We start from the raw sequence: 23,725 nt of genomic DNA, 5'->3' as shown, positions 1-23,725 counted from the left end.
CATAAAGCATACAAAGAGACTGTGTAGATAGTGCCTGACATCTGGTAAACATTCAACATATGGTGGATTTATTAAACTCCTGATCCTCTTGACTATCCGATGATGGAAGCTCATAGTGAGATGTAAAACCAAACAAGCAAACACGAACCCAGCAGACCCATCAGACATCATCTGTATAAGCAGAAAATGACTACATTCCAAATAATTTTAATGGCATAAGACACTTTTGAAGAATGGGCCCATCAGGATATCGGGCTGTCCAATGGCAATCTGAAACCAACAGAAGAAATATCTTTTCTATTCAGGTTTCCACTAGCCTATTTGCTATCTTAGCCTCTGCACCTTGTCATCCTTAACTCGTTGGTGGGCTCTAAGGGAATACCTACTGACTCTCAGTTGTCCTTTCAGGCTACTGCTGAACATATTCTGGGTTGCAAAATGGAGCTCCCTCCATTAGAATCTTCTGAGTTATTAATATACTTCTTAAAAACTGCTGGAAGCCCAGATTGTTTTCCAAAATTACCAATAAGAAAAAATGATGGTCATTCCATGGAAATGGTAATATTTAGCAAACATGTTTCTGGTATATATTCAAAAAAGTCATTTGAGAATGTTCCTTTCAGTACCACACATTTCATGACTGTATCTAAAACCCTAACTTTCTAAAGTATGTTCTGTGAACTGGATTAAAATACATACCACAGCAGATTGTTTTTTAAAAAGCATCTTGCTTATTTGTGATAATTTGTAAATCTTCTATAAAGTTTTATAAAACTTAGAAAGGCAATCATTTAACTCCACCCTGAATAGTAAGTTCCATGAGGTGGGACTGGCTTGCCTTGTTGCAAGCCCAGCACTTGGTCCAACGCCTGGCACATACAAGGCATTCAATAAACATTTTCTCACTGTATAGAAAGAGTTTTGTGTAAGATTAATGGAAATATCCTCAAAAGCAGAGCAAAGTGATTTAGAAAATTGGTATTCTGGAACTAAAAGTAAAACCAAAAATTTGGGGGAATATTGTTAAGTCGCTTTGGTGAGGAAGATACAGATCATCCTAGGATTCATACAAACTAGGAAGGGAAAGGTTGAGTGTGGTTTTAGAAAAACAAATATAAAAATATCAAAAAAAATTAAGTGATTTCAAGGTGCCTGGCTGGCTCAGTCAGTAAAGCATATGACTTAAACTCAAGAGTCAGGAGTGCAAGCCTCACTCGGTTGGTGAGTTTACTTAAAAATAAAATTTAAAAGGAGCACCTGGGTGGCTCAGTTGGTTAAGCAGCTGACTCTTGGTTTCTGCTCAGGTTGTGATGTCAGGGTCATGAGATGGACCCCCGTGTCAGGCTCTCCTCTCAATGAGGGAGTCTGCTTGGGATTCTCTCTCCCTCTCTCCACCCCTACACTCTCACTCTAAAATAAGTTAAAAAAAGAATTAAAAAGTAAAATTAAATTTTAAAAAATTAAGTAGATTTCATATATGAAACTCAAGAGCCAGATCTCAAAATTCCAATTCTGACCCTGCCATCATATAACCCCCCGACCCCCATAAAGCAGGGAGTCATCCAGAGGCATGTTTATTCTTGACCACATGCCAAGGACCCATTCAGATGATGGGAGATTACAAAACCCAGGACAACTCTAAGATGAATAGATGAGTATGTGAGAACCAAGCCATGAATGGGTTAAAGATTACAGAAATGCTAAAATACACATAACTTCTATAGACACTTCTAATCAGGAAGACTAAATGAGGTTAGGTCTACAGCTGGGTGCTACAGGTTATTGACCGAACAGATGTCAAATGAGAACTGCAATTTCACTTCTACTTTTCTATTGAGAATGTCCATTGGGAAGAAGTGAACATTTATGGTATACCTAAAAAGTGGTAGGTGCTGGGCTAAATATTTCATTCTAGTTATCACATTTGATCTTCACAGCAGCCCGGGAAGTAGAAATCCCCATCACTATTTTAGAAACGGCAATGCTAAGGTTCAGGGCAATTCAGGACTTGGCCTAAGTTTACATGGTAATGGCTTCGCAAAACCAGGATCCAATTCAAGTTTGCTTCCAAAAGTCTTTCCACTAAACCACATTGCCTTATTATGCTGAATTTTAAAAAATAATAATAAATCATGAGAGACACAGAGAGAGGCAGAGACATAGGCAGAGGGAGAAGTAGGTTCCCTGCAGGGAGCCAGATGCCAGACTGGATCCCAGGACCCTGGGATCACGCCCTGAGCCAAAGGCAGACGCCCAACTGGTGAGCCACCCAGGCATCCCTATGCTGAAAAATTTTGCATATATATTGGTAATGGGGAATCTCTCTTGAAGAGATCATGAAGATACACAACTGCTGAAAACTGTCCTAGTCCAGATGAATTATATCTACAATCCTTGAGATAAAATTAGTATGGTGACCTTTAAAAAACATGGATAATAGGTGATGGGCAAATGGTATTATTTTTAAAAAAGAACACTTAAGACCCAGAGTGGAAGCACACTGTGCTAGGCAGGGGCCAAGTCTCTTCTGCCTTTTCATCTCCAGGATTCAGCCCAGGCCCTCACACATAATGCTTGATATATGTTCAATAAATGATATGCTACCTTTACACATCTCAAGCGTTATCTAATAGATTAAGAACTAAACTTATTTTGAACAGTTCCAAGGGGGAGAAATTCCCAGCTACAAGGGGGTGCTAAAACGAACACAAAATTCAAGATAATGAGCAGTTAGGGCTGTCTCAAAACAAATGGCAGTGTATCATCAGGGAGGTAGGGAGTTGCCTATCACTAAAGTGAGGTAGGGAGTTGCCTATCACTAAAGTGCTCCTTGATCTAAGCAGAAGGAAGCAGAATGAATCAAGCCCTCACCTCTGTGATGGTTGTCAGTGGTCATGGTCACCTTGCCTCCAGCCTAATGTCTTGTCTTCCATTCATGATGGTAGGGGGAAGGGAGAGGGTTTAGGCAGTAGAGAAAAGGAAGTAGATGTTAAAGGTAAATAAACGACAGAAAGGAAAGCAAGAGTTCTCCATTGCTTCCCTAGAGCCTCAACTCTTACGTTCCCAGGACTGAGAACTGGAGACTAGAACCTTTATTAAACCAGTTCTATCACACTTATAGGAAAGGCTTCCATGTGCTCTGGGAACTAGTCACCACTAACAGGATTACTCAGGAAATGAATTCCAGGTTCCCAATGATTGAGTTACAGGTAACCTTATAAAAAACATAATCCATTCAATTGGGAGACTGTATAAATTTGCATCATTCTCCTTCACCTCCATTTTTTTTTTTTTTTTTGCAACAAAATAGTAGGAATTTGTTAGTACCCAGATGGCCTGATAGTGACTTCTTTAATTGCTAACAACCCCAAATTCATGATCAAGTTAAATAACAGGCAATTACCTAAAATTTAGACTTCCTAAATTCTTTTCTTCAATCATTGTCAATACAATGATTAGTTAGAAAGTAGTTACAATCAAGTCTGTCAAATCAAAGACATTCTCTTTGTACAAAGAGAAAAAAGTGGGTGATTTTTAAATAATGAAAAGGTAGTAATGTTGACATTTATAATTTCCTTTCCTCTCACACTATGGATTCAGTGTAAGCGTATTTCAGAATTCACTCCCTAAGACTAGAGGTCTAGCATGATGGCTTCACTGTCCAGGGGACCACTCAAGCCAGCTGGCTGGAAGGAGGCAGTCTGAAAGACCAGAAGAAAGACAAACTACCATGTGATGACTTTGCTGCCACCAAAAAAAAAATAATAATAATAACCAAAGAAAACATGCACGCTAACACACATACAAACCCAGTACTGGTGGTAGACACAGTAAACCACAAATACATTTCTCATGCAAAATAGGACACATGATAGATATTTACATAATACAAATCAAGTGTGCTGAAAATTAAGCTTTCTTTTCTGGGGTACCACCATGACTATGTGGTTTCAATACCACAGGTTTAACTGTAAAACCATGATGAAGACTTCATAGAAAATGTGCTTTGGTAGAACCCTGGATGTGAAAGGTTGCTATGAAAAAATGAAAACAGGAATGATAGAAGTATATTTTCTTTTATATACAAAAAATGAAGTCCCAAAAAGTGGTTTGTTGAAGGAGCTATCAACAAGATGTGAAAATTATTTCTCCTTTGCTTTGGTTAAAACAGCCAAGGAACGCCAATCAGTCCCCCTTCCACTAATAGCATATAAACACAGTGACAGGACTACTTTTAGAACAGAATAAACAACTTTTAAGAAAGGAAATTAAATTAAAGTAAACATTTTACCAATAAATAAGTCTCTTTAAAAGGTAGCATCTTCATCCTACAATCTTGGGCATAACATATACATCAATTTAAAAAATAAAATTTCTCCCACAACAGTAATTACAGGTGTTAATGCAACAAGCTATGAAATGAAATTATTTTAATGTAACTTGAAAAAAAAAATTCCTAGGAATCAAACATAAGTTTTAAAAAATGACATTTTTCTAAAATTGTACATTCTGAAATAATTGACTAATACTTTGTTACAGAAAGTAATTCAAACTATTTTGGTATTCCAATATATTCCTAAAGAAATGGTTAAAAAAAACTTTTCATACACCAAAATTGGAAGTGTTTATAATTCTGTTTATGGGTATGAAATGGTAATCAAATTCTACTTAAAACTGTAACCACCAATGATGAAATATACTTCAAAAAAATAAACATTTGGTCTTACAATCTTTAATATTGGTTAAAAAACAGACTGATGTTTGCTGCTCATGGAAGTTATTTTAATCCAATGTGCAAAAAAAGGTGCAGCTGTCTACTTTTACTTGAAATACATAAGACCAACACTTCTACACTATTTACACACTTAAAAAAGATTTTCCATTTATTAATTTAAGTAACGATATTACATCTCCTTTATGGATAAATCATGTGCTGCAGAGAGCCCAAAAGCTTGATGACATTCTCTTAAGTGACACAAGTGTATCTGAAGAAGCATACCTATTCTTGTCCTAATTTTGATCCTAAATAAAAATCCAATTTCAAAATCAATTAAGAATTATTTTGATCTAGAAAATCTTGGAATTGTTGCAAACGTGAAAACCTTGTCCCTGAGAGCCAGGATCCTATTCCCCCTTTGCTATCCCTCTAACAACTGGTCTATCCCACAAACCCCATCTGTTGCAGAGCAGCAATGCTCCAAAAAAGAGGAACAGAAAGAACTCAGCCCCCAGACCATCGTCATCCCTGTGGGTTTGCTTAGCCTTTGTTTGGGACTTCTGACTACATCTTTTGGGGTGGGGTGTGGGCAATCAAAATGAAGAAGCACTTTAGCAAAGCAACCATTATCTGTCCACAAAAACAGTGAAAAACAGTGATACAAAATTAACAAACCAAATATAAATCTAATACCGTTCTGCAATTCTGGAACTTGTTTTCATATCCGCGGGGGTGTTCTTGGTCAACCACCCACCAGTATTTTCTGCATCTACAAGAAGTACTTTTATTAAGTTATTAAAAATGCTGTTTTGACCATAAGTCCCGTATAAGCGTGATGATTAGGAAATCAATTTACTCAATTATCACTCTGTGCAGTACACATGCCGGTGCGGCAAGCGTACAGAGGAATTAAAAATGGAATAGAAGTCTCTCACTTCTGAACTGGACACAGGAGTTCTCAAATTAAAATCGTAAAAAAGAGAGGGTGGGGGAGGGCTTACTGGCAACATTACTACTAGACACCAGACGGGACAGTGAGACTGTTTGGTCAGAACCAAGGAACACTATTTCCTTGCAAAGTTTTAAAAATACCTAACCAAGCACTGCCTTAAGTCCAGTGAGTACAATGCTCCATAAGTTTCCACAAAAGTACAGTGACTGGCGTTCATGTATTATGAACAGTGCAGTCTCCAGGGCTCAGGCAAAATGGTCCTGTCCCATCACCTCTAGCTACAGGCGATTGTTTCCAACTGCTGCTCCGCTTCGGCGGCCATCGCTGCTGCCTGCAACTGTTCGGTCTCACTCTGGATGGCACTGGGGGTAACCTGCTTCCTTTCACTGTGCATATTGTTCTCGTGCCTTTTCAGATCCGATGCCTTGGCGAACGCCTTGGTGCAAGAGCCACAGACAAAAGGCTTTTCCCCTCTGTGTCTTCGTTCATGATCTTTGAGGTGGGACTTGTGTTTGAAGGCTTTGTCACACATGTGGCACGCGAATGGTCTCTCGTTACTGTGAACTCTCTCGTGCTTCTTTAAGTCTGGGGCACGGATGAAGGATTTTCCACACACCTCACAACTATAGGGCTTATACCCCGTGTGGATTTTTAGGTGTTCTTTCAGGTGGGCCTGTGTAGTAAAACCTTTTGTGCACATTTCACAAACAAACGGCCTATCGGCCGTGTGGAGTTTCTCGTGCTTCCTCAACCTGCCCTCGTCCGAGAACGTCTTCCCGCACGCCTGGCAGGCAATCTGCTCCCGATGGTGGCCGTAAAGTAAATACTCGAACTTCATGTCACTGGCAGCCGTCGTCCAGCCCGGTGTCTGTTCGTCCTTCACTTCACTCATTCCATCATTAAATGTTAAGGCTTGAGGAGTCTGGGACCCCAAATCTTTCGATTCTGGGGTCTCCATGGATTCTACTTCCTGGCCGTAGCAATTTACTTTTCGAACTTCCTCACTCCCCAGCTCTTTCAAGATTGCCTCCTGAACCCTGAGCGTCGTCGTGGGCGACTTGCCGTCCTCCTGACTCGGGGGGGTGCCTTCTACTGTGTCATCAGAGGGACTGTCATCCTGGTCTCCAATTTCTTCCACATCGTCATCCTGAGCGTCAGCAGCATCTCCAATGGGGCGATTTATTTTGAGACAATATTTACTTTTCGACTGGCCGTTATTTTCATCAGGACTAGATACGTCACGCTTCTGAGAACAGAGTTTATCCAAAAATCGGATACCAAGAATCTGACCTGATGACATCATTAAGTTAACATCTTCTTTTTTCACCGAAATCTTTGCTGTATACATGTAGTTCAGGACCTCTTCGAATATATCAGAACGAAGAAAATCTATTTCTATTACTGAAGAGCTATCAACCTCAAGCTTCTTGAAAAGCTTCTTAAAGTAGGTGCTGCAGGCAGCAAGAACACACCGGTGTGCTCTGAATTTCACATCTTCAACCACAATAGCAATATCACAGAATTCTCCTTCCAGGCGTTGTTCATTTAGCGTTTTCAGAAACAGAGTTTTATGATCATCGTCATTATACTTAATGGTTTCAGACATACTGATGAAAAACTCCTACAAAAAAATTTCAAAAACAAAGTTTGATAATTATAAACAGTATTTCTCCATATAGGAAAACATAGGCAGACTTTTACTTCCTGATCAATTTTTAGTACCTAACGATTTCTGAAAATCAACGCTAGAAGTGATTCTAGGTTATAACACACTAATCCCCGCTAAGGGACTTCCATACTGTTACTTCTATTTATCTTAAATACTTAAAAATACTCAAAATACCTAAGAAGTATTTGCTTAGTAATAGTAAGACCAACTTTTATTGGGCACATAATACGTGCCAGGCATTGTTCCACGTGCCTTGCAAGTCTTTACAAATGTACTGATCAAATAGCCTTAAACCTAAGTGTTGCTAGCCCCACCTTTTACATGAGTTTAGGAACCTGCTCGATATTTGAGTCATTTACTGGAGAGCTGGGACCCAAATCCAGGCAAACTACCTGTAAAATCTATGCTTCCTGACAACTGGAGGTGATAACAAATAACTTCAAGGTTTCAGGAAAGAGGGCCAAGGCAAGGAGGTTGGATGCCTATTGTGTCTATTCTAATTCCACGTAGAGAAAAGGAGTTTCAGCGAAATAATAGCGCTCAGTGTTATACTTCCTTGACAGAAGAGATAAATCACTGTTGCAGAACCAGAAAGGGAGATCACTGCCAAAATACTCCACTTAGTGTTGTCTTCTGCTTTTTCCCTCACCAGCTTTGGGCCACTTCTGAATGAAGGTTTAATATGACACTCAGATGGCATTTGGGAAGACAGTGGTAAGGGTCTTCACTCCATCTGGATGCCATCCAGATGAAAGTGTCATCAAGACTGGATATACTTGACAAGTGCTGGAGTAGTTTATAAGCAAAAGAAATACTGAACTGGCAGGAAACATATGGCACAAAAGACCATGTTAAAGAATTACCTTTTTTTTTTTTAAGAATTATCTTTTTCATATAATGTGTTCTGTATGTTTCCTTTTTGAAATATTGTCTTTTTATTTAACAAAGCATTCCCCCCCCAAAAAACAGAAGTGCTAATACATTTTATATATATATATATATATATATATATATATATATATATATATATATGGAGAGACAGAGAGAGAAACACCAAACTGTATTTCCAAGACTTATTATCCAAAGTTATAGTTACCATGAACAACTCAGGCTATTATCTTAATGCTTTAAACACCAAATTCTTCAGATCAGAATAACTCTGATCAGGGGCACGCCAGTCCTACAAGAGAAAAGGACAAACAAGAATAAGGTAGGATCTCCCTCTATCCCAAATTCTAAACAAGAATGTTTTCAAGAATTAATTTAAAAAAATAAACTTTCCTTTCTTGTCCTGCCACTTGCACATGTACCCATTTTCAGGTTGGGAACAGAGAGGAGGGTGACTGGCAGCATCAGGTCCAGCTCTGAACAGATATGAATGAGAACAGATGAAGGCTGTGGCACTCCGGGCATGCAGGGGGGGTACACTGGGACTGGAGGAATGGATTGGAGAACCACTAAGGAAGTTCTCACCAAAGAAGCCCACGCCCATGTTTGCACAAATATTGATAGCGACATAGATCTAGAAAAAGCCAGTAAGTCTCCCCTTACCACCACCGTGTCCTGCTGGTTATGTAGCCCTCCACATTTATCTCTAGGCTTACATAAACATACAGAGTGTACATCTTTAAATAAACATCAAGTTATAGAAGTGTACATCCCCAACAGTTAACACTGGAGAAGAAACAGTAGCTGCTGCTTTCCTTGCTTCTCTGTGATGTAGCACTGTACCACACAGGCTACATAGTCTTTATGGTTTTATTTGAGAAATCAAGGTGTTTTCACCTCTCTCCTCACAGGAGGCTCCAAGAATTGTCCCTTTAGGAGACTTTCAACTCCTACCAGAGGGGCTCCATCCTGCAGACCAACATCCTGAAAACCATGTTTCCTCCACTGAACAGTGACCACACAAACTGTGGTGTGGTGGGACCAAGAGACTGAGCTGCAATATTCTTACACAAAAATCGTGGTGCAAGACCTGAACTTCCAGACCAACACTCTGAAAACCCTCAAGAGTTCCCTCTACAGAAAAACACACCAGGGTGTTTCCCATCTGCACGGCCTGAGAGCTGGGCAGCCTCACTTCAAAGGACTGTGCGGGTCCCCCAGGTGCACCTCGACCTGCAGTCATCCCCAGAAGGCAGGCACCAAAACCTTCCTACCTCATCACTCTGCACTGCTGTACCTCTTCCTAGGGTGGCGGGATAAAAGTGCATGGGACTAGGGAGAGGGGTGGCCCCGCGGTGCCCAGGTCGATGCACCACTGTGCTTTCCTGGGGGGGGCTCAGGGTGCTGTTTGGCTCCCGTTCTCTCTCAAGATCGCCGAGGACCGTCTCGTTCTACCGAGGCGTTGCAGTTACCAAGTTCGTACCAAGTTCAGGTGAGTTCCACTGGAAGGCAGCCGCCGCCAGTCGCCTGGGTAGGTGCAGGGCGACAGGGCGAGACGGAGCCCCAGCTGCTCGTGCGGGCGGGGCTGCCCCGGACCGCGGCTCCCCAAGCGCCGCCGTTACCGGGCAGGCGGCAGCGGCCCCCGCGAGGGCAGACTTACATAAGCGGCGGCCGCCGCCTCCCCTGCCCCGGAGCAGCCGCGACAATGGCGGCGGCACGACTTCCCGGAGGCAGGCTCGCACGGTCGGCATGGGGGGGAGGCGGAGGGCCCAGCGCAGGCCCCAGGCGGGCTCGGGAGCCCCTGCGGCCTCGCTCCCATCTCTCCGGGGCCGGGGCCGGGGCCGGGGCCGGGGGCGCGGGGCGGGGGGCGGACGCGGCCGTCTGCAGCCCTCCCTAAACAAAAGCTCCAGCCTCGGAGCCCGGAGGAGGAAGGGCCGCTTGTTCCTTCCTAATCGGAGTCCGGCGCAGAGTGGGGCCCGCCGCTGCGAACCCGAGCGGGAGGGCGGGCGGCGGCGGCGAGCGGGAGCGGGAGCGGGAGCGGGAGCGGGAGCGGGAGCGGGAGCGGGCGTGCGGCCGGGCTCCGCAGCCCCGCGCCGCGCCCCGCGAGCCCGGAGCTCGCGCCCCGCGCACTCCCCGGCCGGCTCGCGCCGGGCCCTCCCCCGCCCTCCCGCGGCCGGGGGCGGGGGCGGCGCGCGGCCGGCTCCGGAGCTCCGCGGGCGCAGCCGGGAGTGCGAGCGCGGGGGTCCCGGCCCCCTCCCCGGCGGGGCCCGCGGCTCGGAGGGGCGGCGCCCGGCGGGCCGCGCTCGGCGCCGGGCTCGGGGCCGTCCCCACCCCCACCGCCACCGCGGTGCACTGCGGCGGTGCGAGCGGGGGCGGCCATGAACTCCGCCGCCGAGGCTCGGCGAGCGCGCGCGCGGGGCCGCCGCCGCCGCCGCCGCCGGAGCCCGCTCGCCGGCCTGCGCGGCCCCCGGGGCGCCCGGTCCCCACGCCCGGCCCGGCCTCGGCCCACGCCCGGCCGCGCTCGCGCCGCACCGCCTCCGGCCGCCCGCCCGCACCTCCTGGAGCTGGCTGGTGCCCCGGAGCTCGGCGAGAACGCGCTTCCTCCGGGCCGCCCCGCCGCGCCGGCGGCCGGCCGCCCCCGCGCCCCCGCGCCCGCCTCGCGGACGGCCCGGGCCCCTTCCGCACCCCCGGCCCGCGCTTACCTGCAGCCTGGCACAGCCACAGACACTCGCCGTGGGCTCCCCGCGCTCACTGCAAGCAGGCCGGGGACGGGGTGGACGCGGGGCGCGGGGGCACGGCGGGTGGCGGTGTATTTTGGAATTTTTTTTTTTTTGGAGTTTGGGGAGGGGGCGGGGTGGGAGGGAATCGTGCACGTCCCTGATGGTAGCAGCCCTCCTCCTGCACGAGCACAGACTGTCTAGCCGGCCGTGAACACCCCCACCGGCACCCCCCCCCTTCCCGTGCATGCGCGGTGCGGGCTGGGGGGAAGGCGCGCCGCCGGCTTGCGCAGGCACGGAACCTCGCCGGGCCTCTAAATGGGCGAACGAGGAAAGGGTTAATCCGGGACCTTGCGACGCTTTCGATGGAGTCTACGGGGCCGCCCCCGGAGGGCCCTGGGCTGCGCACGCGCGCGCACGCGCGCGGCTTGGGGCGCGCGGAGCCCGCGCGCGGGAGAAGAGGTGGGCGGGGCGGGGGCGGGGCCTCGGGAGCCGAGGAGCGTAAGCGCGAGCGCCGCTCGCGGGCACCCGCCCAGTCTGGGGCTCCCGCCTCCCGCTCCGACGCCCGGGCTCCCGCCCGCGCCCGCCGCCGGAGCAGCGCCGGGGACGCGGGAGCGCGGCGCTCCCGTGCGTGTGCATGTTCGTGGGGCAGTGCCGCCCTCGGGCGCGCGCAGGTCGGGCGCTGCGGCTGCGGCTGCGGCTGCGGCTGCGGCTGCGGGGCTAGCCCGCGGCGACCGGCTGGGGGACCCGGGCACCCTCGGCCTTCGCGTTCACCGGCGGACCCGGGGACGCGCGCTTCGGCCGCGGGGTCCTGGCCGGTGGTGCCGCTGCGTTCTGGAGATTGGGAGAATGGCTTGCGTTCAATAAAACGTTTGCAAAGCACATGCAGAACCTGACTTCCTTCTTTGGAACGTGACGGGTGACCCGAGTCTCCCAGAAGAACGGGAGCGTTCTGGATCCCGCCAAACCTGGGCCCGTGCATTGAGTCATCCGGACTCTCAAGGGAGACGCACGGGGGCTGGAGGCCCTAGCTCGGGTCTGTGGCGTTAGTGAGATTAGACCTGATTTCATTTGTAGCCCCTTCGGAGGACACTGACAAGAGCACTGTTCTTACATTCAGGTTCAGTAAAAATAATGTCTCCGTTGGTGTTCGAAGCACGCACGTCGTGTTCCTTCCCCGTGATGGTGTCTGGGCTTGCGTCGGGCCTGGGGGCCTGGGAAGTCCCTCCCGCTCCTAGGTGCAGGGCACTACTGACTGCATCACCTCAGAGTTGCTTATGCCGCTTTCTCACACTCACTTTAACAGCATTTCACAAAAACACGCATGATTTAACATCTAAAAATTAGAGTGGGACCTTCCCCTTGGTCCTATGTGATGATTACACAGCAAAGATTTAAGAAATGATATTGCGCTGGGCTGTATTCAATTCAAAAGAAATTCTGTATGGTCTCAGTTGATTTTATAGTATAAATTTTGACATTAGTTTCAGTGGTTCAAATGGTACTTGTATGTACATCCTCTGATATTCACAAAAGCATGGCATTTAGTAGATCTACTGAATGAAATGGAATAGACCAGTTGTAGAGTCAGACATCCAATTCAAATATTAGGTACACTGATTCGCTTTTTTATTATTTTATTTTTTACTTTATTTTATTTTTATTTATGATAGTCACATACACACACAGAGAGAGGCAGAGACACAGGCAGAGGGAGAAGCAGGCTGCATGCACCGGGAGCCTGACATGGGATTCGATCCCGGGTCTCCAGGATCACGCCCGGGCCAAAGGCAGGCGCCAAACCGCTGCGCCACCCAAGGATCCCTATTTTATTTTATTTTTTAAAAAGATTTATTTACTCATCAGAGATACCGACTGAGAGAAGCAGAGACATAGGCAGAGGCAGAAGCAGGCTCCCCGCAGGAAGCCCCATGCGGGACTCCATTCCAGATCCCTGGATCACGACCTGAGCCCAAGGCAGGCGCCCAAGGGCTGAGCCACCCGGGTGTTCCCTGATTAGCTTTTTTAAACCTCAGCTTCTTATTCTCTGAAATGGAGATAATGGAAATCCCTAACAGAGCAGTTGTGCAGATTAAATGAAATGATGCTCAGTTAAGTGCTTAGCTCAAATATGAGCTCTATGATGTTAAGTGACCTGCCCACTCTCCACAGATGGTGGGTTTAAGTGGCAGGGGCAGGGCTGCAATGGCCAAAGTTCATGCTCATACTTGATACCTATGTGGCCTCATTTCTTCTAACGCCATAGGCTGGGCTTGTTTATTCTTGTTTACATGGCTTTTAAGATTACATTTCAATCCTGTTTTGTATTTAAAGGGAATAATAATAGTACTATATCATAGGGTTATGCTATCAAGCAGTAAAGCTGTCAGTGCATTTACCAGTGTGTGGACATGGCTAGCATTTAGTTAGGGTTCACTGTCTGGCACTGTTCCTGCTTTCATTACCACGTAATTGTATGGGTTTATACACTCATTCTACATATATTTATTATCAGCCTGCTATGTAAAGACAGTCTTTTTACATATGGCCCCGTAAAGTCTCCCCAAGATTTGACTAATCTGATGAAATTGAAGGAGTTCAGAAGAGTTCTCAAGCACTACCTTGCATTTCCCAAGTGATAGATTCCTGGCACCTTGGCTTTTGCATCAATTAACCCTCTTTTCTCATTTGTTCTATAGGCTCTGCCTGTGTGTTTCTTGCTTCCTAAGGGTCATGGGGGATGGTTCTAAATTAAAGGGGCCACTCCATGGGAAAGAGGAGGATGGTGATGAGAAACCATACAGGAAGGGCCTGACCCTGACCTGGCACTTTGCCTGGTCACCAGCCTTAACTCAGCACTGGGTAGCACCCAGGAGGCCCTCAGTAAATACTGATGACAGATAAGTGACAACCTAGAGCTTGATACCAAGGGGAGTTACATGGGCACATTGTGGGATTGACAGGAGGTCAAGGGTCTTCCTGAAATGCACAGACCTGAGGCCCTTGAAGGAAATCTTGTCTTCCCTACCAGGAATGCGGTTAACTCTATGTGGGTTTCTCTGTCTAGCTACTCTGCTGGGAGCACCCAGTTTCTCACTTGGGATGCCCAGAGACTCCTCTTGAGTTGAACCTGCTTCTGAGGATTGTGAGGCCTGATGTATGGGGTCTGTGGTATGGAATCTGGAGTGGTTATGGAGCAGCTCCCAGGGACGTTTGGAAAGGTTAAGTCTTTTGGGGTTCTCATAGATGGGTGGAGTTGATTTCTCTATCACACTGACTTGGGCCCTCTGATTGGTTTTGACCAGTGGAATGTAGGCAGACAGGAGGATGAGCAAGTTCTGCGTAGAGGCTTGGAGGAGCAGCCTCTTTCTGCTCTCCCTCCTGTGTTGTGTGTGGTCCACAATGAGAAGACCATGCCCGTGTTGCTACTGCCTCTTCCACTTGGGCTCTTCAATGATAAGCAGACCTGAGAATGATGCTGACCCAGAACCTGAGCCCAGGTAAGCCAAGATGAGTAACAGCTCATCCATGAGTCCATGAGTGAGAAGTAAATGCTTGTTTTTAAAAATCCTTGAGAGTTTGTGTTTTGTGATTTGTTATCACAGCCAGACCTGATATGCCTGCACAAGGAAAAATCTCCCACCACAGGCCAGTCAGCAACCTCCCCTCATTGCTCTGAAAACACTGAATATAGTCAATGGACAAGGAATAGATCCCATCCCTAAAAACACAGAGGTGTGAATATACACATTCAACAAATAATCACATAAATAATCTTACAATTGCACATTGTAATCCATGCTTTAATAAACGTGAAAAAGCCTAAGATGTGATAGAAAAGAGGAACAAATTTTTAATTGAGAAACCAATACAAGTGTCTCCAAAGATATACATTTAAGACCTGAAGGATGAGGAAGATATAGGAAAAGAGGGAAATGGTATTTCAGTCACAGGGAGAATAGGAAGAATGAAAGGGTGTGTGTGACGCTCTGCAGCAAGACGGAGTGACCAGGGTACAGTGATACAGTGAGCATGGCATGGGTCAGGGGCAACAGCAGGACCTAGACTTGTCAGTGCCTTGTGGCTGCGGGAAGTGCCTTGGCTTTTATGCTACGCACAGTGACAGCCATCAGAGGGCTTTTCTTTTAAAACTAACATTGACTTAGGTAAATCTATTAGTCTCACAACTAGAATAAATTCAGCCCTTGGAATACAGACATATACTTTTTTTTAAAAAAAATAGGATTTTATTTATTTATTCGTGAGAGAGAGAGAGAAAGAGAGAGAGAGAGTCAGAGACACAGGCAGAGGGAGAAGCAGGCTCCATGCAGGGAGCCCGGTGTGGGACCCGATCCTGGGTCTCCAGGATCCTGCCCTGGGTTGAAGGCGGTGCTAAACTGCTAAGCCACTGGGGCTGCCCCAGACATATACTTTGAATTTCAAATATCTCCAATGTTGAGACCCCACAGGTGAAACTCTTATCACGGTTCATGTTATGTTTTAAACACCATCAAGAGAAATACAATCCTTCACTATCATATAGAAAAGTTAACAATTTATTCATGAAATTCACTTTTGAGTAAATACGTTTATTAAGCACGATGGTAAGTAGTACAATTCCAGGCAAACTTCCATTTGAGCAGCTGTAGGATTACTGTTTCTGGATCAGTAGAAGAAATTTGCTAATTAACAACAATGAAAATACCATGCACTATCTGAAAACCAAATTTAAAAAAACAAATTACTAATAAGAACTCACATTTATAAAGTATACATTTGTAAAACATTATCCTAAGAATTCTATGGCCATGAATTGTCATTGGAACTATTTTATAGTCACTTCAATATTAGCAGTAGGACCAAAAGAGGAAAAGCTCAAACTTATTTTAGAAGAAAAAAAAATATTATTGCTGTGTTTCCAGATTATTTTAGTGGTCTTGTTAAAAATAAAAGTACTGTAATTACATTACCTACAAATAGAATAAAATGGAAGCAATTGATCTATACACGTCACATTCAAATAATCTATGATAATAGAACATTATTCTAAGAAGTATAATTATATCAAACTTCCACTTAAGCCATTAGATAGTCTCTTAATTAATAGCAAGAAAACTAGAAGACAAAAAGTTACCTTAGTAGGAAGGGGAAAAAGTACCTTGTGTTAGTTCTGTATCTTCAGAACTCTGCTTTTTGGAAGGTAGGTTATACTTAGAATATGATTCACTTCTGTTTTCTGGTTTTGTGGACAGGAGATTGAATACAGCACTTCCTGAAGACATTTTTTATTGCCAACTTTGGACGTACTGGACCAAGGAAGTCCCATGGTATGGTGAATTTCAAGGGAGGTTTGTTCTCTTTTTCTAGAAGAAGGAAAGAACAGGATATCCTCCTTTCAGAAACTGCACCCTAGGACTTCTCTGTCACATCTGACCTCTGAAGGAAGAGCCTGGGTCAGCAGCCACTCTTTGAGGGGGGAGAGTTAATCAAGAGAATGCCTTGAACATCTGCCAAGGCAAGGAGCACGAGAACAAGCATGCTTTACAGTTGTGTAGGAATTTTGCATAAGAATGGAGTTGGCTGAATGGAGGGATCCTTTCTGTGTGGGTTTGAACCTCATGGAACATCTGGTTTCTTCTGAGCACCAGATCCTGGATCCCTATGCCAAGATGGCCTGTTGCTCCTCCTTTCTCTGAAATCTGGTCACCCAGAGAGTTCCTTCATGATCTCCTTGGGTTAACATTAGAAGGAACTGGGTGAACTCTTTATGGGAACACTCTGTACTATCTTGGCAATTCTCTACAAATATTATATTATTTCAAAACAGACAGTTTTTCTGTACAGGGAATTATTTTTCTCTGGCTACTTTCAACATCTTTTCTTCGTTTTAGTTTTTAGCATTTTGATTATGATATTTCTGGGTATGGAGTTCATTAAGTTTATCCTATTTGGGATTCGTTGAGCTTCTTGAATCTGTAGGTTCATCTTTCTCTGAATTTGGGTAGCTTTCTGCTAGAACTGATAAAGGAATTCAGTAAAGTTGCAGGATACAAAATCAATATACAGAAATCTGTTGCATTTCTATACACCAAACGAATGAAGTAGCAGAAAGAGAATTAAGAAAACAATCCCATTTACAATTGCACTAAAAATAATAAGATACCAAAGATAAAGCATACAGGTGAAAATCTATACTCTGAGAACTATAAAACATGGATGAAAGTAATTGAAGATCACACAAAGAAATGGAAAGACATTCCAGGCCCATGAATTAGAAGAATGAATATTTGTTAAAATGTCTATATTACCCAAAGCAATCTACACATTTAATGCTATCCCTATCAAAATATCAACAGCATTTTTCACAGAGCTGGGACAAACAATCCTAAAATTTGTGTGGAAGCACAAAGACCCTGAATAGTGAAAGCAATCTTTAAGAGGAAAAAGCAAAGTTGGAGGCATCACAATTCTAGGCTTCAAGTTATATTACCAAGCTGTAGTAAATCAAAACAGCATGGTACTGGTACAAAAATAGACACATGGATCAATGGAACTGAATAGAAAACCCAGAAGTAAACTCCCACTATAGAGTCAATTAATCTTCTACAATACAGGAAAGGATATCCAATGGGAATAGGGCAGTCTCTTCAACAAATGCTATTAGGAAAACTGGACAGTAACATGCAAAAGAAACTAGAACACTCTTACACCATATACAAAAATAAATTCAAATGAATGAAAGACCTAAATGTGAGGCCTGATACTATAAAATTCCTGGAAGAGAACCCAGGCAGTAACGTATTTGATGTTGACCATAGCAACTTTTTTCTAGGTATGTCTCCTGAGGCAAAGGAAACAAAAGTAAACTAGTGGGACTTCATCAAAATAAAAAGATTCTGCACAGCAAAGGAAACCACCAATAAAACTAAAAGGCAACCTACAGGATGGAGAAGATATGTGTAAATGACATAGCCAATAAACAGTATCCAAGATATGTAAAGAACTTAAAAACTCAACACTCAAATCCAATTAAAAATGAGCAGAAGATATAAACAGACATTTCTCCAAAGAAGTTATCCAGATAGCCAACAGACACATGAAAAGATGTTCATTATGACTTACATCAGGGAAATGCAAATTAAAACTACGGTGAGATATTGCCTCAAACCCATCAGAATGGCTAAAATAAAAAGCACAAGAAACAACAAGTGTTGACAAGGATGTGGAGAAAAAGGAACAACTTTTGCAGTGTTGGTGGGAATGCAAACTGGTGCAGCCACTCTGGAAAACAGTATGGAGGTTCCTAAAAAGTTAAAAATAGAGCTACCCTACAAACTAGCAGTAAAGGTACTCCATATTTACCCAAAGAATACAAAGACACTCATTGAAAGGGATACATGCTCCCCTATGTTCATAGCAGTATTACTTATGGTAGCCAAGATATGCAAACAGCCCAAGGGTCCATCAACTGATGAATAGATAAAGAAGATGCAGTGTATATACACAATGGAATATTATTCAGTCATAAAAAACCTAAATCTTGCCATTTGCAACAAAATGGATAGAGCTAGAGAATATTATGCTATGCGAAATAGAGAAAGACACATACCACATGATTTCACTCGTGTGGAATTTAAGAAAGAAAACAAATTAGCAAAGTGGAAAGAAGAGAGACGCAAACAAACTTCTAACAGTAGAGAACAGACTGATGGTTACCAGAGGGGAGGTCGGTGGAGGATGAGTGTAATAGGTGATGAGGACTAAGGAGTGCAGTTGTTGTGATGAGCACTGGGTGTTGAATGGAAGTGTGAAACACTATATTGTATACCTGCAACTAATATAATACTGTATGTTAACTAACTGAACTTAAAAAGAAACTTTAAAAATTGGGAGGTAGTTTTTTTTTTCTCAAGATTTTATTTATTTATTCACGAGAGACACACATTGAGAGAGAGAGAGAGAGAGAGGCAGAGACACAGGCAGAGGGACAAACAGGCTCCATGCAGGGAGCCTAAGGTGGGACTCGATCCCAGGTCTCCAGGATCACGCCCTGGGCTGAAGGCAGGTGCCAAACTGCTGAGCCACCCGGGCTGCCCTTGTTGGAGAATTTTAATAAAATCCGCCAAAACTAAGTTTTGGTTGCTTACTTCCAACATGTTTGTCAACATAATGTTGTCTTCTGTTGATTGTCTTCACAAATGAGTTGAGATTTCCTGGGTCTTTGTACACTGAGTAATTTTGGATTGTGTCTTGCACATTTGAAATATTATAAGATTCTAGACTGCTAAATTCTATGGAAAATGTTGATAATTTTAGTCAACCAGTTAGGTTCTGGTCACAAATTTTAATATATTTTCTGTGGACTGTGATTTGATATTTTTGGAGGACTCTCTGGATCTCTCTCAAGTGTTTTCCAGGCATTAGCCAGTCTAGGGTGTGGGCTGTGATCAGTTAATTCAGTTCTCAAAATATTTTATATGCTGATTAGGATCAGATCCATGCCTTGTGCAGCTCCTAGGTGAGCCTACAATTTGTGAACAATTTTATGGGGCTGCTTTCTGGGCTCCTTTCTCTTTGTGTTTTTTTTTTTTTTTTTGGTACTTTCTGCCTTCCTGGAGTCCCCTTTTCCTATTCTTCAGTCAGAAATTCGGGGCACATGTATGACAATCTGCATCTAGAACCAAGTGGTGGGAGGACCAGAAAGGAAAAAAAATGGTAAAGTTACTGCTGGTTTGGTGATAAGCTTGCTTGTTTCCAATACACTTACCTTAAATAGCTAGGTTTCCTCCCAAGGACTGGTTTTTCCTTTTCAATGTGTTTTTCCTTGTTGTTTTACTTACTTTCAGTTCTATGTATTTCTTAGATTTATTATTTCCCTTTTTAACCAGTGTTATTTAATAATCCAAGTATTATGTAATCATATTATTTTGTTTCTAATGTGGGGGTATTTTTGAGTTCTCTTTTTTTGGTAACTTCTTATTCTGAAAGAATAGAGTAAAAAGAATTCCTATATGCATTTTACCTTTTTCCAGATTTTAGCATTTTGTCCCATTTCTGTAGTCATTTGCTCTTTTTCTCTCTCCTTCATTATCTACACACATATACAAGGCTCGCAACACACATTTTTTTCTGAATCATTTTTAAAGAGTAAATTACAGATATCATGCCTCTTTTCCCTAAATATCTCACTGTGCGATCCTAAAAATAAGGACAGTCTCTTATATAACCAGAGTACAATGACAAAAATCAAGTATTTACCATTGATACAATACTATAATCTACAATCCATATTCAAATTTCACCATTTGTTCCAATAATGCCCCTTATATTTGCATAGTTTTTTTTTTCTAACTGGTTTCAGGATTCATTCCAGAACTACCTTGTCACATTTGGCTGTCAAAGAGCTATTCTTTTGTCATTTATTTCTTGAGTCTTTTTTATATGCTTTAACACCAAGGTTGGCCCTTTTTAAAATTCTGTGGGTTTTGTTTTGCTAAAACATTTCTATGAGAGTGTATTGTATCCTTTTAAATTTACTACACTAACAGCAAGACTCCTTTTCCTTGCTGTAGCTGATTACCAAAGAATATTATTTTCATATAGCCCTGCATTCCTAAAACTTCAGAATAATTTGTTTCCTTTCTTTCTTCTTCTATCTCTTATCAGTTTCACAGCTCAGTGACTTGATTTATACCAGAGTAAAGTATTGATCTACCCTCAAGAGTTTTCTTCATTTCTAGAGGACAGATCTTGAGATTTGACTTTTGTTCTTAAGCAAAGAATATTTCATCCTTGAGAGTGAAACATATATTCTTATATTAATATTCAAAATATTTATTCTCTTTGAGCTAGCATGTTAAGCTGAGCTGAAATTGGCTTTCTCCCGGCTTCTATAAAAATGTGAACACTTACAATTTATGGAATAGATCTTCATCCATCATATGGGCTGATGCTTGTCAATTACTCTTCTACTTTGTGACAATGCCTGGACACATGACACACCAGCCTGAACCATTCCACTTCAAAAGAATGATAGTTTTCTAATTTGCAAATGGATTTCAAGTTAAATCTCCTATTACTGATACTAAATACAAATATCTACCAAATTCTACTTACGTGGAATTCTTGTTTCAGTGACCCAAACTACTTAGGATCATTTTCATGCTACTTTATTGAAACGGATCATCCAGCATATTGACATTATGGCTTATGTAAAATATGTAAACTCTCTGTTATATTATTTCTGATGTTTAGTAAATCGTTTAGTGTACATATCATACAAAGAATTGACTCATCAATTTGGGTTAGAATTAATATTTTAATTTACCAAAATTATCATCATGATGCCAAATATTATTAAAGCTTTTTCAAAAAAAAGAAAGAAAGAAAGAAAGAAAACCCTGCAAAGCATTTATTCTTAGTTTTAGTGAGCTAAAATTATCATTTCCTCTTTTGTACAATCAAAAACTATTTTTCTAAGTCATAAAGATTTCACTCTCAGTACAATGAATAACTCAGTAAAAATTGAAATAAAAACTTCTCTAACCAGCATCTGTACTCATGGATTTTTGCATGGATTATTGCTTCTCTGTACCACTTCCACCCTCCAATACTATGTTTTTGCTGTTCCTTAATCACATCTGGCATGTTTCACTCTCAGTACCTCGTGTACCCTTGCAATATTCAGGCTGAATTGTTAAAAAATATTTCAGTTTCTCATTGTCTAAACACAATTATAATAGTTGATCAAATGGTCATTGAAATAGACCAAACATTAAATATAATATTCTTTAGTTTCTTATCTACTTCAAAATTTAGCCTTCATTTACGAAGTTGGGAGGTGAATCTTCCATTTAACATATGAAAGAAAAGCAGTGTAATTGGTGGGAAATTACCCAGTCTCTGAGTACTGAACTTGGATCCTGCTGCTACCCCTTGCCAGCCAATATTCTTAGGCAGGTTACCTCCTGGTTCAAGATTCAGTTTCCTTATCTGTATGATCAGAACAAAAATAGAACCTACCTCTTAGGGTTAACAGATTAATTCAATAGTTATGAGTATCCATTTTGTGCCAGGCATTGTAGGCACTGTGGATACAGCATAATCAAAACATACAAATATTCCTGCCTAGGAGGCAGACAAGAAACAATTAAATAATTGAAATGTGTATTATGTCATCTAATGAGAAGTGCTGTAAAGAAAAGTATAGCAGTGGAGGTGTGTAGGAAGGCTGGAAATATGGGTGAGCAATTTTTAATGAAGTCGTCAGGAAAACCTCGCTGAGAAGATGCCACCAATGCCAAGGTTGGAAGGAGGTGAGGAGGCCTGGTGAGTGAAGATTATGACAAAGAGCCTTCCAGGGAGAAAAGAACAGCTAGCACAAAGGGGCCGATGTGGAAGCATGCTTTTTGTGTTGAAGAAAAGCAAAGACAGAAGTAAAGGACAGAAGCACGGGAAGACACATGTCCCAGCCCCCACTCTGCATCAATCTGGGAGGGACAGGTGACAATGTGACAGGTTTTGTTTCAGTTTGCTGCTGAGACACTATATTTATGTTTATTGAACATGAAATGGTCAATGCCCTGTAATTTAACAATGACTTGGTGTATTTCTGGACAAATTCTAACATGGCTTCAGAGGCTCCTGAACTAAAATCTTCAGAGAATAAGGAATAAGGGGGAGTGACAGTGGTCTGAAGGGGGTGGTAGGTGGAAGGGGACAGCCAAAGGACAGGTGGTAGGTTTGATAGTCAGATGACCTGACAATCACAGCTACAGGCTTTTATAGAGAAGAAAGGGGGAAAGGTTTGGAAAGGGAAAGAGGACACCTGCTCTACTCCAGGCAGGAATATAAAAAGGAGGAGGCCCACTTGAGAAAATTATGAGCACAATGGCCTCTGGTGAGGGCCAAGATTCCTATAGACTCCTGAGGACAGTCTTTATCAACCTTAGCTGCTTATAGTAATCATGGTTTAGCGCTGCCTTCAGCCCAGGGCCTGATCCTGGAGACCCGGGATGGAGTCCCATGTCGGGCCCCCTGCATAGAGCCTCCTTCTCCCTCTGCCTGTGTCTCTGCCTCTCTCTCTCTCCTCTCTGTGTATTCTCATGAATAAATAAATAAAATCTTAAAAAAAAAATAATATAAAGATGCCGGGCCTGAAGCTCCACCCGCATTGGTTCTGGTTAATTGCTTTGGGCTGTGGCCTGGATGGTCAGGAGTTACAACAGCTGACCATAAGATACAGCCATGGTTAAAAACCAATTTTTTTTAAAAAAAATTTTATTTATTCGAGAGAGAGAGAGAGAGAGAGAGAGAGAGAGAGGCAGAGACACAGGCAGAGGGAGAAGCAGGCTCCATGCAGGGAACCTGACTTGGTATGGGATCCCAGGTCTCCAGGATCATGCCCTGGGCTGAAGGTGGCGCCAAACCGCTGGGCCATTGGGGCTGCCCAAGAACCATTTCTTTATAGGAAAAAAAAAAAAAGGTGAGGGGACCATTCAGGGACTTTAAGAGTGATGAGAGATTTACGTAAGATGATACTTTTAAGATATTAACACAGTTCCTGGTGCATGGTCAGCTATGGACTTCCTTCTTCAGACTCCAATGCTTGAATTCTGGCAGAAGTAAGAAGGCGATATTTGTTCTTCAGGATGGGATCGACATTGAATGGAGAAAAACATCTCAGGGGATTCTTCATTCGAGCCAAGATGATATCTTTATAACACTGCCATATCTTTCCAAAATCATGCCAAAGCTCTGTCCAAAAAATTGGTCATTCCTTA

At 43.3% G+C, this 23,725-nt stretch overlaps 1 protein-coding gene and 1 long non-coding RNA gene across 11 annotated transcripts; one reads left to right on the top strand and one right to left on the bottom strand.

Annotated features, from left to right (window-relative positions):
• Positions 1-4,057: 4,057 nt before the first annotated feature.
• ZBTB14 (zinc finger and BTB domain containing 14) lies at positions 4,058-11,251 on the bottom strand. 9 transcript variants are annotated; one of them, XM_072828868.1, is made up of 4 exons: positions 9,501-9,868; positions 8,622-8,702; positions 8,435-8,520; positions 4,058-7,290 (listed from the first exon to the last, which is right to left on the bottom strand). In XM_072828868.1, the coding sequence occupies exons 3-4, from the start codon at positions 8,435-8,437 to the stop codon at positions 5,944-5,946; spliced, it is 1,350 nt and encodes a 449-aa protein (XP_072684969.1). In that variant the 5' UTR covers positions 8,438-8,520; positions 8,622-8,702; positions 9,501-9,868; the 3' UTR covers positions 4,058-5,943. The 9 variants fall into 9 exon arrangements, with proteins under 9 accessions (XP_072684969.1, XP_072684967.1, XP_072684971.1 ...); XM_072828866.1 differs by lacking the exon at positions 9,501-9,868 and adding an exon at positions 10,929-11,251 and having other exon boundaries at positions 8,435-8,702; XM_072828870.1 differs by lacking the exons at positions 8,622-8,702; positions 9,501-9,868 and adding an exon at positions 10,929-11,251 and having other exon boundaries at positions 8,435-8,518.
• On the top strand, positions 9,172-22,987 carry LOC140634988 (uncharacterized). Of its 2 annotated transcripts, XR_012032320.1 has the most exons (4): positions 9,172-9,718; positions 14,249-14,443; positions 16,196-16,270; positions 17,776-22,987. It is a non-coding gene; the product is annotated as an uncharacterized lncRNA (long non-coding RNA). The 2 variants fall into 2 exon arrangements; XR_012032319.1 differs by lacking the exon at positions 17,776-22,987 and having other exon boundaries at positions 9,178-9,718; positions 16,196-17,767.
• Positions 22,988-23,725: the final 738 nt, after the last annotated feature.

The sequence above is a fragment of the Canis lupus genome, chromosome 6 (assembly GCF_048164855.1).
Source record: "Canis lupus baileyi chromosome 6, mCanLup2.hap1, whole genome shotgun sequence".
NCBI lineage: Eukaryota > Metazoa > Chordata > Mammalia > Carnivora > Canidae > Canis > Canis lupus.
Note: the sequence above shows the minus strand (reverse complement) of the source record. Positions and strands in the feature narration are given on the sequence as shown.